General features: G+C 39.5%; 1 protein-coding gene across 1 annotated transcript in view; it reads left to right on the forward strand.

The window, feature by feature from the left end:
- The window catches only part of HECW1 (HECT, C2 and WW domain containing E3 ubiquitin protein ligase 1), a 458,581-nt gene that overhangs the window by 236,882 nt on the left and 206,644 nt on the right, over positions 1-15,055 (forward strand). Inside the window, exon 5 of the mRNA XM_049893967.1 lies at positions 6,152-6,246. Coding sequence (XP_049749924.1) covers positions 6,152-6,246 — 95 coding nt within the window. The remainder of the gene's footprint in view (positions 1-6,151; positions 6,247-15,055) is intronic.

Consider the following 15,055-nt stretch of genomic DNA (forward strand, 5'->3'; position numbering starts at 1 on the left):
TCCTAGCTCTGCCATGAGCCACATGTGTCATCTTGGATAAATGGCCTTAAATTTAAATAGATATAAAATAAGAATAAAAAGTAACATTTATTGAGGACTTCTTATATGCTGAGCATTGAGTTAAACACTTAAAAACAAAAGGGTAATAATAGGGTAACACAAACAGTTTGAGCTTGACTACTAACCTACAGGTTGGCAGTTCAAATCCCCCCAGCACTGTCATGGAAGAAAGGCCTGGTTATCTGCTTTTGTAAAGATTACAGTCAAGAAAACCCTGTGGAGCAGTTCTACTTTAACACACATGGGGTCACCATGAGTCAAAACTGACTTGATGGCAACAAGCTTGGTTTTTTGGTTTTATACTTCACAGCGGAGCCCTAGAGTGATACAAACAGTTAATGTGCTTGGCAGCTAACCAAAATGTTGGAGGTACAAGTTCACCAACAGGTGCCTCGGAAGAAAGGCTTGGCTATCTACTTCTGAAAAATCAGCCACTGAAAACCCTATGGACCAAGTTCTACTCTGACACACATGGGGTTGCTTTGAGTCGGAATCGACTCGATGGTTACTGGTTTTTTGTTGATATTTCATAGGGGTCTTACATGGACTAAATTAGAAAATAATATGGATGGTCTGGTACACTTTAAGTGTTAATTAACTGTTAATGCCCATTTAAGTGATAGCTTTTCAACTTAATTCACCATTTTACTGCTTATTCGAGGACAATCGCCATCATTGTATTTGTGTCTTAGATGATACAGCAGGCCTTTTAATCTTTCAAAAGTGTAGATAAAAGGAGAAAAAAAATTTCTTGGTCCTTCAAGTGATACTTTAACCGAAGTGAAACAATCTGTGCTCTCTGATTACATCCCCCAAAATAAAAATTACGTGGCAAATATGCATAGTCATAGAAGTGGAAACCTCAGTTTTGCTCAACTTTGTGTAAGCTGGTCACCCCTGCCAAATTCAAAAATAAATCATGCCACGGGCAAAAGTAACCAAAATATTATAAAAAGAAAAATCCATTGCCATCGAGTTAATTTCAACTCATAGCAAACCTATACGACAGAGTAGAACTGCCCCATAGGATTTCCAGGAAGCAGCTGGTGGATTTGAACTGCCAACCTTTTGGTCAACAGCCAAACTCCTAACCACTATGCCACCAGGGTTCCAATTATATTATAGGGAGATCTATTTCAGGACCACACCCTTTGGGCAGTGGAGCATAGCTAAATTTCAGTCCCCTGCTCACACCTTTGGCTGGGCGCCCTCGTGCAGGACATACCTGCACAACTATACAAAGCAGCCTTGTCGATCATAAATGAATATGCAGACGAAAAAGGGCAACTCATATGTGTTGACACACCTTGTGTGTACTAGACTTTGTACATATTTCATTTGCTCTGCACAGCACCTTTACATGAAACAGCATTTACAAAGAGTTGTTGTCGTGCTGTTAGGGGCCATCAAGTCAGTTCCGACTTATAGCAACCCTATGCATAGCAGAATAAAACACTGCCCGGTCATGCGCCATCCTCACAATTGTTGCTATGCTTGAGTCCATTGTTGCAGCCACTGTGTAAATCCATCTCATTGAGGGTCTTCCTCTCCTTCGCTGACCCTCTACTTGACCAAGCATGATGTCCTTATCCAGGGACTGATCCCTCCCGAAAACATGTCCAAAGTAAGTGAGACAAAATCTTGACATCCTTGCTTCTAAGGAGCATTCTGGTTGTACTTCCTCCAAGACAGATTTGTTCGTTCTTTTGGTAGTAAACGGTATACATGACAGTCTTCACCAACACCAGCATTCAAAGGTGTCAGTTCTTCTTCAGCCTTCCTTATTCATTGTCCAGCTTTCACGTGCATATGATTCGATTGAAAATACCATGGCTTGGGTCAGGTACAACTTAGTCCTCAAGGTGACATCTTTGCTTTTCAACACTTTAAAGAGGTCTTCTGTAGCCAATTTGCCTGATGCAGTGCATCTTTTGATTTCTCGACTGCTGCTTCCAAGGACGTTGATTGTGGATCCAAGTAAAATGAAATCTTTTCTCCATTTATCACGATTGAGGTTGTCAAGGATTTCATTTTCCTTGGATCCATGAGGACCTCAATCTACATAGTAGGCAGAGGTATTTGCCATTCTACTGATGAAGAGACTAAGATTTAAAAAATGTACATAATTCACACCACCAATGAGAAGTGAGTCAAGAACTGGACTTAATGGTACACCTGTTCAATTCCACGTTCCTCTTCTTTCCGTAGATCACTTTGCCCTCCTGAACTTCCATAATTATATACAAGTGTACACACACAAATAAACTACAAAATTAAGATCACTATATTCAGGCTTTGGGGGTTTGTTTGCACGATTATTATTTTAACTAGAAAAGCAGAGAAAGACAGAACTACTGTAGGCCTCCTTAGACAAAGCACCTGTAGTAACAGCCAACACTCTTGACTATTTCTTGGGCTTTGAGCCTTAATCCTTTTCTCCAAGACCAAAAACAAATAGCTAGAATGTGACAATTTCTTTACCTGCACTTGAATGTATTCCAAAAATCATGTAATATTAGGCCATAGAGAATCTATGTTCTCTGCGAAGAACTAAGACCCACCAGGACACCGTACCTGCTCCCGGGTAAATAAAAAGGCAGAGAGTCAGCCAAATGAAACCATAGTTCATTAGTCATTTTTCAACCTACATTACACACCACTGGAGAAATAAAGATAAATAGTACCCAGTCCCTCTCCTAGAAAAGACTCTGTGTGGAGTGCAAAAACAGATGTTTCAACAGATCAATTTAATGAAACTGTCATCGAAGTGGAAACCCTGGTGGCGTAGTGGTTAAAAGCTACGCCTGCTAACCAAAAGGTTGGCAGTTCAAATCCACCAGGCGCTCCTTGGAAACCCTATAGGGCAATTCTACTCTGTCCTATATAGTCGCTATGAGTCAGAACCAACTCGATGGCAACGGATCTGGTTTTGGTACGGGTCACCAAAGTAGGAGCAAAGTAGTATGGAATTATGTGAGATAAGGTGATTTTTAAAAAGCCAAACAATGCTGTTTAGGGGGCACTGAGCTTCTGTTAAGGGTGATGGGAAAATCTGGAAGTGGATGATGGCAATGATTGAACTACGTGATAAACATAACCAATGTCACTGAATTTTACATATGAAGCATGTTGAAGAGGCCAACAATTTCTTACAAATATATTTACCACAGTAAAAAAAGAAACCATACAGCAAAACATTATATATTACTGTATGTGTCTTAACAGTTGCAGGTGAGATCCCTTCATCCCTTACTCCCAATTAAGACATTTTAAATAATTTAATAGCTCAAGCTTGAAGAGGAAATTACAGGAGGTATTTATGTTAAATAAAAGGAAGATCTATTAATACTTGGAACAGACTATGAAAACCCTTGCTTTAAAAAAGAAAAACAACCTTTGCTGGAGTCGATTCCAACTCATGGTGACCCCATGTGTTACAGAGTATAACTGCTCCATAGGGTTGTCTTGACTATAATTTTTTAAGGAAGCTGATCCCTGGGCTTTTTCTTCCATGGTACCTCTAGGTGTGTTCCCACCACTAACCTTTCAGTTACTAGCCAAGTGCAAACTGTAAAAAAGTAAATTAATTAAAAAAAAAAAAAACTGTCACTGTTGAGTCGATTCCGACTCATAGCAACCCTATAAGACAGAATAGAACTGCCCCATAGTTTCCAAGGAGGGCCTGGTGGATTCGAACTGCCGACCTTTTGGTTACCAGCCATAGCACTTAACCACTACGCCACCAGGGTTTCCAAAAAAAAAAAAAAATGGAAATACAAGTGGCTAATTAATATTTTATTTTAAAAAAGTTTAATGTCATTAGTAATCAAATAAATGAAATAAAAATGATAATTAGATTCTATTTTAAGCTTATTTTTAACTGATAATGCTCAGTGCTAAGAAAGGTTCTATGAGAGTCAATATTACACTCTTCTGGTGAAAGCATAAAGTGCTTTTTAGAAAGCAGTTTGGCCACAAGAAGGGAGAGCCCTTAAGATATTTGTATCTTCTAACCTTAGAAAGAATTTTGAAGTATTTATATCAGGAAGGAAACCCTGGTGGTGTAGTGGTTAAGTGCTACGGCTGCTAACCAAGAGGTCAGCAGTTCAAATCCACCAGGCGCTCCTTGGAAACTCTATGGGGCAGTTCTACTCTGTCCTATAGGTTCGCTATGAGTCGGAATCCACTCGACGGCAGTGGTAGTGGGTGTACTTCAAGGAAGCTTTCTTTATCAGTCAGATTTAGGTTTAGCTACATATAGCAGAAACCTCAAAATAATAAGACGAGATAGATGTTATCTGCAAAGGAGATTACAAAATGTAGTCTTTTAACTGAACACTGCCTTCAAAATACAACTGGGTCCTGTTATTAATGAGGAAAGAGGGAATGAATGTTGGCTAGGCAACTAGCAATTTTTGCTCCCTAATCCTAGGGAATAAATTTGAACTTAAAAAATAATTTGCAAAAAGTCATTCGTTTTAGGGGAGAAAAGCCCAAATTTACAAAAACAGGAGAATATTTACAAATTATACATCTGTTCATTGAATCCATAGAACAAAAAATAATATTGTCTACAAAGTTTTACGTAATATTTTAGCATTCTTATTTAATAATTTTAATTTCAAAAAAATAAGATGTATTATCATATAAAATGTATACTCTCGAGTATGCAAGAAGTATTCGTGGAAGATTATTATTTTATTTATACTTTTCTACATTTTCCGTATTTTCTACAATGAAACCAAAAAAACCAAACCCAAACCCACTGCCGTCGAGTCGATTCCGAGTCATAGCGACCCTATAGGACAGAGAAGAACTGCCTCATAGAGTTTCCAAGGAGAGCCCGGCAGATTCGAACTGCTGACCCTTTGGTTAGCAACCGTAGCACTTAACCACTATGCCACCAGGGTTTCCTTTCTACGATTAGCATATTACTTTAATTTTGTTTGGAACAATTTGAGGACTGTCTAGTTTGAGATCTTGTTTTTCAAATCTGGGAACTTCTCTTTAATTATAATGTTTAAAAAATAGTGCTTACGATTTTCTGAGCATACATTTTAAATATGCTAATCGTAGAAAGCATATTTAAAATATATGCTCAGAAAATCGTAAGCACTATTTTTTAAAACATAATTAAGGAGAAGTTCCCAGATTTGAAAAACAAGATCTCAAACTAGACAGTCCTCAAATTGTTCCAAACAAAATTAAAATAAAGGACCAACAGTAGCCTGGTAACTTGATATGGGAAAAACAGGTCACCTTCAAATTAACTTAAGCTCAGGTTGGCTGCAGATTTTGCCCTCTACAGAACTAAATGCCAGAATGGAGTGTCATCATTATCATCACCATCACTAACGTTTACTGAGCACTTAACTGAACTAGTCTAAGCATTTTTATTTGCCTAACCAACATCCTATAAGGTAGGTATTATCGTTAGTCCCATTATACAGAAAAGGAACCTGGGGCACAGTTAGCAGCTTTCTCATAGTCTCTCAGCTTGTCAGTGATGGAGCTGAAGTTCAAACCCAGGCAGTGTGACTCCCAAGGCCATGCTTTTTCTGCTTACCATCTACAGGGCTTTCAAGAAAAAAAATGGTGATGTAAAAATTTTGCATGCAGAGAGGTTATCATCGAAATTTGCAATAGTTCAGAAAATCTCCTTAACATCCATGCATTTCATTCACTTCTCAAAATCTTACTCCAAATTTTAAAGATATTAATCAGGATGAATTAAATAACAGCAAATTATAGTATAAGCAGGCTGGCGGTAGACACCAAGCCACCTAAAATCTTAGAACTAAGTGTTTACAAGCAATAACCTCTCATGGGATAGGTTGGATGCTAAGGAGGTTAAATACTAGGTTTCACTTGGATGCAAAAATTCCAAGGCCCAAACAGTTTTTCTTGACATATTTTTAGAAAGAAGTCAGACCCATTCATGACACTACGTGTTGACCATCCTTGTGATGGGTGTTTGTTTGGCTCGTGGGAGGAATTATGTTGCAGTTCCTGGTGGTGCCCTCTCTGGTCATGGGCATCTCTTCCTGAGTTATGCCCTACTTCTCAATTTCATTTTATTTTTGCCTTTCAGCTGAAACTAAGATCTGCTTCAAATACTACCACGGAGTGAGTGGAGCCCTACGAGCCACCACCCCCAGTGTCACGGTCAAAAACTCAGCAGCTCCTGTAAGTCTCATTTCCTCCTTTTGGTCAGACTTGACTCTGGTGCTTCTTTACTTCCATTTTGTTATTATGTTTGTGTGGGGGTATGTGTGTGTGTGTGTGTGCGTAATACACATAAATACACACGTACATTTGCATGTACATACGTACATATATGGAGATATATTGATAGATGATAGACAAACAGACATCCCAAAATCGTGGAGAGAAATGAAATGTGAAGGCATCCTTATTAGTGCATACCACTTGTTTTTTAAGAAACGGCAAGCTTCAATATTTTCCCTACTTAGTCAGATGTTTCTAACAGTCTAGTCTAACAGAGACGTACTTAATGTCAGTGAATAACAAGCCTTTCTTTGGAACACATTTTTTTAGTTCTTTGGTTTTAGATATTTATATTTTCCCATGTCTTAATTTCTTTTTTTAGGCTTATAAATAAATTTCTAGAATAAACTGTATAGTCCCAGTCTGATTTTATTCATAGAACTCTAAAATGTTAAGCCTGGAAAAGACTAGAATTTCTGGTATTTTATATTTATAAACAAGGAAACTGTGCCCAAAGAGCCTAAATAGCATACCTAAGGTCACTCAGCTAGCTAGTTGCAAATTCAGGATTTAAATCACTGGGTCTTTTGTTTCCTACATTGATGTTTTGTTGAGTACTTGCTAACAGATGCCATCTTATCCTAAATTACCATCCAGTTTTTACCTTTGTAGTGCTTCTTACCTTAGTCCTCAAGACACCTGATTAGGTTAACCAAAATTTAATTCAAAATCATTCCTTTTCACATGAAATTAAAAATCACCAACTGGGGAGGCTGAAGGAAAACCACTGAGAATTTTTTCATGCTAGCGTAAGTAAATATATATATGTATGTATATAAAACTAAAAACCCATTGCTGTCGATTCAATTCCAACTCATAGTAACCCTATAGGAAGAGTAGAACCACTCCATAGGGTTTCCAAGAGTGACTGGTGAATTCGAACTGCCCACCTTTTAGTAAGCTTCCTAAACTCTTAATCACTGTGCCACCAGAACTCCATGTATGCAGTATGAATGATTCAGAAAATTTTTCAGGGTCTAAAAAGATACCATTAGGCTGTTTTGCAATAAATTCTTCAGTGTCTTGAAGATGAGTTAATTGTGTCCCGGGGGGATAAGCAATAAGATGAGCAGTTCAGGGCCAGGATCCTGTCTGCGTCCATCCTGAGAAGTCCAGGAGCACTGGACACCAGGCCAGGGAGGACAGGCCTTACCTCAGTGGGACACACAGCAGGAGGGGCTTTGTGCCCTCTTGGACAGGCTTTGCCGTATTCCCTATATTAGTCATGGTATCCCTAGGTGATGCAAATGGTTAATGTGCTTGGCTGGAGGTTCGAGTCCACCCAGAGGCACCTCCAAAGAAAGGTCTGGCGATCTACTTAAAAAAAAAAAATCAGCTGTTGAAAACCCTATGGAGCACAGTTGTACTCTGACATACATGGGGTTGCCACAAGTCTACACTAGACATATAGATTGGAACATGATGTCTGTCACTTTACTGGGTGGGACAGGAATTTAGGTGGAGGGGACTGGGGAAGTATCCTCAGAGTGCAGCCCCCTCATCCAGACTCACTTGTATGAGCAGTTCTCAAAAGGGATACCTGAACAGGGCCAAATAGGTTCCAATATGTGCTGGCCGGTCGTTAAGGCTGGATCATCAGCTATGTCAAGGCATCAACACTGGAGTTGGGGCTGCAGTAAACCAGAGGCAGGTTGTCAAAGCTGGAAGGCAGAGAAGGAATGAGGCCTGGAAGTAGACTGAAGTTGACTCAGGAAAAACCAAACAAACGAAAGCTCGGTTGGCTTTTGCCATGACGTGACAAGACATTTAAAGGGGTAGTTTATTACCAGACATATGAATCCCTCAGCAAGGATGGGCCTTGCCCATTCATGGGAGACTGGTCTGGCTCAAGTCTGCAACAGGAAATGGAAGCTCTCAGGTTTTTCTGTTCAGGAGTGATGTTGCGAGTGAGTGTCGGCCAGCTCTGGAATTCAGACATGTTATCTTCAGGTGAGCACTTATCATTTCGAGACAGTTCCATGGAGCATTTGGCTTCTATGAACTCAGCCCACTGTTGTTGTCATTAGGTGCTGTTTAGTCAGTTCTGACTCAAAGCAACCCTAAGTACAATAGAACAAAACGCTGTCTGGTCCTGTGCCATCCTCACAATCCTTGTTTTATCTGAGCCCATTGTTGGAGCTACCAAGGGTCCAGGCTGTCTACCTGCTTCTCACACCAATGGATTGTGATGTGCACCATCACAGTGAGGCGCAATGACAGCCAGCAAGAAAGCAAGGAGTCTGAGGGACCAAATGACTGAGCTGAGGGCTGAGGGGACCATGGTCTCCAGGAACATCTAGCTCAATTGGCATAAGATACTTTATAAAGAAAACGTTCTGCATTCCACTTTGGTGAGTTGCGTCTGGGTTCTAAAAAGCTTGTAAGCAGCCATCTAAGATGCTCCACTGGTCTCACCTCATCTGGATCAAGGGATAATGAAGAAAACCAAAGACTAAAGGGAATAATGGACTACAACTACCACAGCCTTCGCCAGACTGAGTCCAGCACAAATAGACAGTACCCAGCTACCACCACTGACTGCTCTGACAGGGATCACAACTGAGGGTTCTGGACAGAGCTGAAGAAAAATGCAGGACAAAATTCTAACACACACACAAAAAAACAAGACTTCTTGGCCTGACAGACACCGAAGAAACCCAGAGAATATGGTGCCCAGACACCATTTTAGCTCAGCAATGAAGTCGCCCCTGAAGTTCACCCTTCAGCCAAAGATTAGAAAGGCCCATAAAACAAAACAAGACTAAATGGGCACACCAGCTCAGCGGCAAGGACGAGAAGGCAGGAGGGGACAGGAAAGCTGGTAATAGGGAACCCAAGGTCAAGAAGGGGAGAGTGTTGACATGTGGTGGGGTTGGTAACCAATGCCACAAAACAATGTGTACTAATTGTTTAATGAGAAGCTAGTTTGTTCAGTAAACCTTCATCTAAAGTACAATAATAAAAAAATTAAAGAAAGAAATAAGACAAAACCCAGCCCCCATGTCCTTAAACTGTGTCATAAATCAAGCAAACATTTTCTCAAGTGTTTAATCCTGTGCTTTCTACAAAAGAAGTCTAGGCTATAGAACATCCCCACCAGAAGGTTATAGTTTATCTGAAGAGCCAAAGCAATTGCGACCCAGAGTGTGTGTATGTCTAAGTACATAAATTGTGTTATACCATTTGGGACCATTATAGAGAGGAGAGTGTATAATATTGTCTTGAATGCATAATAGCTTTGGAGGGAGCCAGGTTGCTGTGACTTGGTTCCCTCAGTCTGCAGGTCTTTATGCTGTAGGTAGAGGAATTCAGCCCGGTGCCTGTGGGCTCCCTTCGTTGCTTCTAGACCCAGCTAAAGGACGGGTAATATTTTAGCACCTTTATCTTGGAAAAGGTTTTAGGGAAAACTTGAAAGTGAAAACCTGTTTGAGTAAAAGGCACAGGTGGTCTTCTTGGTCTAGTTCTTGTGTCTTGCTAAACTAAAGATTTCTCATTTTGAAGTGGTCATTAGCATAGTACTCTGGCTAGTAGGGAAAGAGTCATGGGGGCATAGGACGGAAAGAGAAGTTGCAGTGTATTTGTTTAACATGGCTGATTTCCATAGAATCGTGTACTTAAATGTTGTGTTTATAATGCTCCATACAAATCTTCAAACAATAAAATGGAATTTACCAAGAGAAAAAAAAAAAAGAAAGCAGGGAGCCAACTACCAGAAAACTGCCTGGAATACATGCAAACAAACACTATGACAAACACTATGATGTGAGGTCAATTACCAGCAAACAGGGGTTGCCATCTCCACAAACAAGGGCTCACGTCTTAGGCGAGGGAACACTGCTATGAGGTGTTCAGGATTACTTGGCATAAAGGTTAAAGAAACTGCATTGATTTTGTTGTAGCTTTGACTTTGTCTTTTTCATTCATTGTATGCTCTGTTGCTTATATTTAAAACTCAGACATCTTGGACTATTTTGACATATTGCTGTTGCTAGTTTTTATCTCCATAATGATTTTCTCACATGAATTGTTATACACTTGCATTGACACTTTAATGTGCAGGCCACAGACAACTTTTTTTCTCTTTTTAATCATCACCCATGCGAGAGCTCAATCCTCAAGTCCTTGGGATGGCAGGGGCAGACAGAGAGTAATTCTCAGCTCCCTCTGCCACACTGGTGATGAGCACTTGTGAGTCTCAGGGCAGAAGGGAGCATGCCTTTTCCCCCAGACAGGTTGATAATATTAAAACTATTAGCAGCCCCTTTTGCTCTATAGGAGTCCTGGTGATGCAGTGGTTAAGAGCTCAGCTGCCAGCCAAAAGCCAGTAGTTCGAATCCACCAGCCACGTCCTGGAAATCTTGTGGGGCAGTTCTACTCTGTCCCATAGGGTTGCTATGAGTTGGAACTGACTCGACGGCAATGGGTTTGGTTTTTTGGGTTTATTGCTCTATAGGCGGCAGTGGTGGTTCAGTGATAGCATTCTTGCCTTCCATGTGGGAGACCTGGGTTCAACTCCAGGCCAATGCACTTGATATGTAGCCACTAGCTGTCTGTCAGTGTAGGATTGCGTGTGTTGTTATGATGCTGGACAGGTTTTAGAAAATCAGCCAGTGAAAACCCTATGGATCACAACAGTCCAATACCCAACCAATCATGGGGATGGTATGCAGGACCAAGCAGCATTTTGTTCCATTATGCATGAGGTTGCCATGAGTCGGGGGCCATCTTGGTGGGAGCTAACAACAACATTGCTGTATAGTAAGATGCACTTTTGAAAGTAGTTTCCCTCTAAGTGATTAATCTAGTTGATTTACATAGCACATCTGTGAGATAAGCAGGAAAAGTCATTTTGGTTAAGTGACCATTTGCTATACAGTGATGAAGCTGTAACCAAACTCAGGTCTTGTAATTTATCATTTTTGTTATCCAGTTCTGTTGCTGGTATAATCTAGAAAACCTCTGGGTTTGCAGTCTGATCTGGGAACTAAAGCACACTGTTTCCAAGGGAAAAGCTATCAAGTTTCTCAAAGTCAATTGGTCAGTAAACTCTGGGTATTCATTTTTAAATTGATGATTGTTGGTGATGCACGAATCTCTTATGAAGAAATGGCTGTCTATAGCCATTACATCACGTGCCAAAAGTCACTAAGAGTTTGTGATTGAATGCTAAAACTGTAATTCTTTGAACAAGAAGATAGATAAGTCAAATGATTCTTTAGCCTAATCAGTACTGTAGAGCCCTAAGGATAGTGTTGTTGTTGTTGTTAGGTGCTGTCGAGCCGATTCCGACTCATAGTGACCCTATGTACAACAGAATGAAACACTTACTGGTCCTGTGCCATCCTCACAATCCTTGCCAAGCTTAAGCCCATCATTGCAGCCACTGTGTCAATCCATCTAATTGAGGATCTTCCTCCTTTTCCCTGACCCTCTACTTTACCACGCATGATGTCTCTCTCCAAGGACTGACCCCTCCTGATAACATGTCCAAAGTACTTGAGAAGAAGTCTCACCATCCTCACTTCTAAGGAACATTCTGGCCATACTTCTTCCAAGACAGATTTGTTCATTCTTCTGGTAGTCCATGGTACAGTCAGTATTCTTTGCCAACACCATAGTTCAAAGACATCAATTCTTCTCAGGTCTTCCTCATTCATTGTCCAGCTGAGCATAGTAGGTTCTCAGTATATCTTAGTTCTTTTCCTCATTCCTTCATTTCTCCCTTAACTTTTCTCTTTGTTCTCCTGACAACTGTTACAAAAAGGGGTTATAATCTAATATTGTCTTTCTGGAGCTCTCATTCCTTCATTAGTCTTAATTGCATGTAAGAAACTATGGTGGGTTGGGATTATAGAGATAAATAAAATATAATCCTTGTAACTGAGAACTCAGATATATAACAATAAATTCTAATACTGTCTAAAATGTCCTGCACTAGAGAGTGAAGACCTATTTTGCTGATGTGTAGAGAAAGGAGTGACTAGCTGCCTTAGTGTAGGGATGGCTCACACCCTTTTTTCCCAGGGTTTATGAAGCAAGACAGTCAGCTCACATTCTATGATTGCAAGTGTAGTTCTAAATCACTCTTCAAGTCACGCTTCCTATAGAAATCACATTGTGGAAAACATAGAAACAAATCACTTATGGAATTTGGAAATCCTTTTCAAGTTTATATGAGCTGCATTCTTAGATTTAAGTTCAGGGATCTCTATGAAGTCTTGATGTTTTATGGATATGTTTGGTCATGTTCCTGGGGACTAAATCCACAGTATTCATTAGATTCTGAAAAGGGGTCATGGTCCCAGAAAATTTATGGACCACTGTCATAGAAAATTCCAATGTCATTCTTCACTGATACAGATTTCTAATTTAGCAAGCTTTGTACAGTTAGAAGTCTACCTTTTCCTTTATTGGAGAAAACACCCTAGTTTTTGGCAGCACTATGTAAAGCAAGGAATGCTCTTTTTTTTTTTAATAATTTATTTTTGTTGTTGTTGTCAAGAATATATACACAAAAAAGATACACCAATTCAAGGTTTGATGTGTCCATTTCAGTGACATTGATTGCATTCTTCAAGTCAGATAACCATTCTCATCCTCCTTTTCTGAGTCCTTCCTTTCCCATTAACATAAACTCACTGTCCCTAAGGTTCCTTTCTATCCTTTTTAGTTGCTCTTGTCAATTTGAACCCATACAGATAAATCTTTAAAGACCATAAGGACCCCTGATGGCACAGCAATTAAAGCACTCATCTGCTAACTGAAAGGTCTGCAGTTTGATCCCACCAGCCATTCTACAGGAGAAAGATGTAGCAATCTGCCTCACAAAGATTTCTAGCATTGTCATTTGACAAAGTCCAACACCCATTCCTGATAAAAACTCTCAATAAAATAGGTATGTAAGGGAAATTACTCAACATAATAAAGAGCATCTATACAAAACCAACAGCCAACATCATTCTTAATGGAGAAAGGCTGAAAGCATTCCCCTTGAGAAGAGGAACAAGGCAAGGATGCCTTTTATCACCACTCCTATTTAACATTGTGCTGGAAGTCCTAGCTAAGCACTAAAGCAAGAAAAAGAAATAAAGGTGTCCAAATTGGTAATGAAGAAGTAAAACTGTCCCTATTTCTGGATAATATGATACTATTCATAGAAAACCCCAAAGGCATAACAAGAAAACTACTGGAACTAATAGAAAAATTCAGCAGAGTAGCAGGATACAAGATAAACATACAGAAATCAGTTGGATTCATATACGCCAATAAAGAGAATGACAAAAAGGAAATCAGGAAAACAATACCATCTGTAATAGCCCCTAAAAAAATAAAATACTAAGGAATAAATCTAACCAGGGATGTTAAAGACCCATACAAAGAAAACTACAATACACTACTGCAAGAAACCAAAAGAGAACTACATAGATGGAAAAACATGTCACGCTCATGGATAGATAGACTCAACGTTGTGAAAATGCCAGTTCTACCCAAAGCAATCCACAAATACAATGCAATCCCAATCCAAACACCAACGACATTCTTTAAAGAGATGGAAAAACTAATCATTAATTTTATATGGAAAGGGAAGAGGCCCTGGATAAGTGAAGTACTATTGAAGGAGAAGAATAAAGTAGGAGGACTCGCACAACCTGACCTCAGAACCTACTATACAGCTATGGTAGTCAAAACAGCCTGGTATTGGTACAATGACAGATACATTAGCCAATAGGGCAGAATTGAGAATCAAGATGTAAATCCATCTACCTATGGCCACCTGATCTTCAAAAGGGCCCAAAGTCCATTAAATGGGGAAAAGACAGTCTTTTTAACAAATAATGCTTACAAAACTGGATGTCATCTGCATAAAAAGGAAACAGTACCCATACCTCACACCATATACAAAAATTAATTCAAAATGTATCAAAGACATAAATATAAAATGAAGAATTAAAAAGATTATAGAAGAAAAAATGGAGTCACACTAGAAGCCCTAATACATGCCATTAACAGGATACAAATCATAATTAACAACACATAAACTCCAGAAGATAAGCTAGATAATTGGAATCCTCTAAAAATTAAACACTTATGCTCATCAGAAGACTTCACCAAAAGAGTCAAAAGAGAACCTACAGACTGGGGAGAAAGTTTTGGCTATGACAAATCTCTAAAATCTACAGGCAAATCTAAGACCTCTACAATAAAAAGACAAATAATCCAATTAAAAAATGGGCAAAAGAAATGAACAGACACTTCACCAAAGAAGACATTCAAACAGCTAACAGACACATGAGGAAATGTTTGCAATCACTAGCCATTAGAGAAATGCAAATCAAAACCACAATGAGATACCATCTCACCCCGACATTACTGGCACGAATCAAAAAAACAGATAATAAATGTTGGAGAGGCTGCAGGGAGATTGGAACTCTTACATACTGCTGGTGGGAATGCAAAATGGTATAACCATTTTGGAAAATGATATGGCACTTCCTTAAAAAGCTAGAAATAGGAATGTCATACTCTCCAGCAATCCCACTCCCAGGAGTATATCCTAGAGAAATAAGGGCTGTCATGTGAACAGACATATGCACACCCATGTTCATTGCAGCATTGTTCACAATAGCAAAAAGATGAAAACAACCTAGATGCCCACCAACAAATGAATGGATAAACAAACTATGGTTCATACACACAATGGTGTACT

This window comes from Elephas maximus, chromosome 8 (assembly GCF_024166365.1).
Source record: "Elephas maximus indicus isolate mEleMax1 chromosome 8, mEleMax1 primary haplotype, whole genome shotgun sequence".
Taxonomy (NCBI): domain Eukaryota; kingdom Metazoa; phylum Chordata; class Mammalia; order Proboscidea; family Elephantidae; genus Elephas; species Elephas maximus.